The sequence below is a fragment of the Penaeus monodon genome, chromosome 34, assembly GCF_015228065.2.
Source record: "Penaeus monodon isolate SGIC_2016 chromosome 34, NSTDA_Pmon_1, whole genome shotgun sequence".
NCBI classification, from domain to species: domain Eukaryota; kingdom Metazoa; phylum Arthropoda; class Malacostraca; order Decapoda; family Penaeidae; genus Penaeus; species Penaeus monodon.
In genome coordinates this window covers 12,687,128-12,688,699 of record NC_051419.1, presented here as the reverse complement: position 1 = coordinate 12,688,699, position 1,572 = coordinate 12,687,128, and the positions used below count along the sequence as shown (strand labels likewise).

The following is a 1,572-nucleotide window of genomic DNA, read 5'->3' as shown; positions in this document are numbered from 1 at the left end:
CCCGCGATTAGATGTGAATATGTTTTGTACCTTTCTGCAATGTATGAAAATGTATCTTTGTATTTCCCACCGCACCTGCAATGTAATATTCTTTTCCCTTATCCAGGAACACAGGATCGAAGACCTGGGTTATTTAAGAGCTTTTCCTCCCCCTGACCGACTACTTCACCCCGGGGTTTCCTCACAAGTCTCCCTCTGAAGTGGCTGGTGATGTCCAGGATAAGGTGAGTCACCGATGTCACCTATCTTGTTGTGTGATTATTTGTCTTGAAGGTAATGGTGGTAATAGTGAGAAAACCATAGAGCGTATTAATGACAGTAGCGGTCTTGTTAGTAGTGATAACATTGATCATACGATGATGGTAATGATTATGATAAAATAATAGTAATTTGACGATAATGATAGAAATGGTAAGACAAATGGAAAATAAATGGAATCCAGTTTTGTAGTGCAGTTAGGATTTGTTTTATGGTTTACGACACGTGTTTTGGTTTATTTATATCTTTAAAAAAACATACACAGTCGTGAATGGACTTGATTGAATATGCATATAGATATTCGAAAATCCGATTATTATCAGTTTATAATCAAGACATTTATCTATGCCTATTCGTATACTGGAACATTTTGGTGGAAGAGCATTTATATATAACGAAATGTAAAAAAATACGTTTTTGTGACTTAATGACAACACACAGGAGACACATTACGATTAATATAGACTTGAAAAATATTCTCTCTAATCATAAGATGGATAAGATTTCATTCTAATAGATAGAATCGTTGGAGTCAGAATGGGATGACTCACACTCACTCACGGTTGCCTAGGCGCGCCGCGGTCAACAGAGCGCCATAAACTCGCCTCGCTCTGCTCTCGGAAACCGAACTGAATGGGATTTAAGGAACTATTTTCTCTCGCTATTTGTCTTGTTTTGTTATGTATCCGTTATCCTTTACCAGATCAAGGGGGTTTTTCAGTGAACGAAGAGACCTTGTGGTTTTTATCTTAAATTTTTTTTTTTGGGAATACTGGAAATTTCCGTGATTGATATTTAAAAAAGTTTTATTAGTCTTTTTTTCGTCTGCTGTATCAGTTTCCTCAGTTTTGCAAATTGGTGTTAATCATTCTTACCCGTTTTCTTTACTTGGCTGCGTTCAAAGACGGCTTTAACGTCGGTAACAAACAGCAGATCATAATACAAGGTTGAATAAACGCGCCTAAAAAATTCAGCACGGCGAAAATATACCTTCCCCGCGTTTTAAAAACAGGGGCGGAATTCGCCCTTTTGGGGGCGGGAGTAAAACCAAACCCAGGTCAAAAAAACGCAGTTCTCAGAAAATCCCCAGAGTGAAAATAAGGGGTACCACCTCTTGGATAAACTCAAACCTCAAAAAGGAAATTTTAAATTCTTTTTTAGGGTCTAGGTTTTCAGTTTTTAAATTTGTACTGCTTTAGGATATACCCCCTTTTCTATCAATTTTTAAAAATTTTTCAAATGAAAAATTTTTAAAATTTTTTTTGAAATAACTTTTTTAAAAAAGGAAATAACTGTTTGGGTTTTTTCACAAGC

General features: G+C 36.1%; 1 protein-coding gene across 1 annotated transcript in view; it reads left to right on the top strand.

The window, feature by feature from the left end:
* The window catches only part of LOC119594820, a gene marked incomplete in the record, with an annotated part of 8,353 nt that overhangs the window by 3,124 nt on the left and 3,657 nt on the right, over positions 1 to 1,572 (top strand). The window contains 1 exon segment of the mRNA XM_037943910.1: positions 178 to 224. Coding sequence (XP_037799838.1) covers positions 178 to 224 — 47 coding nt within the window.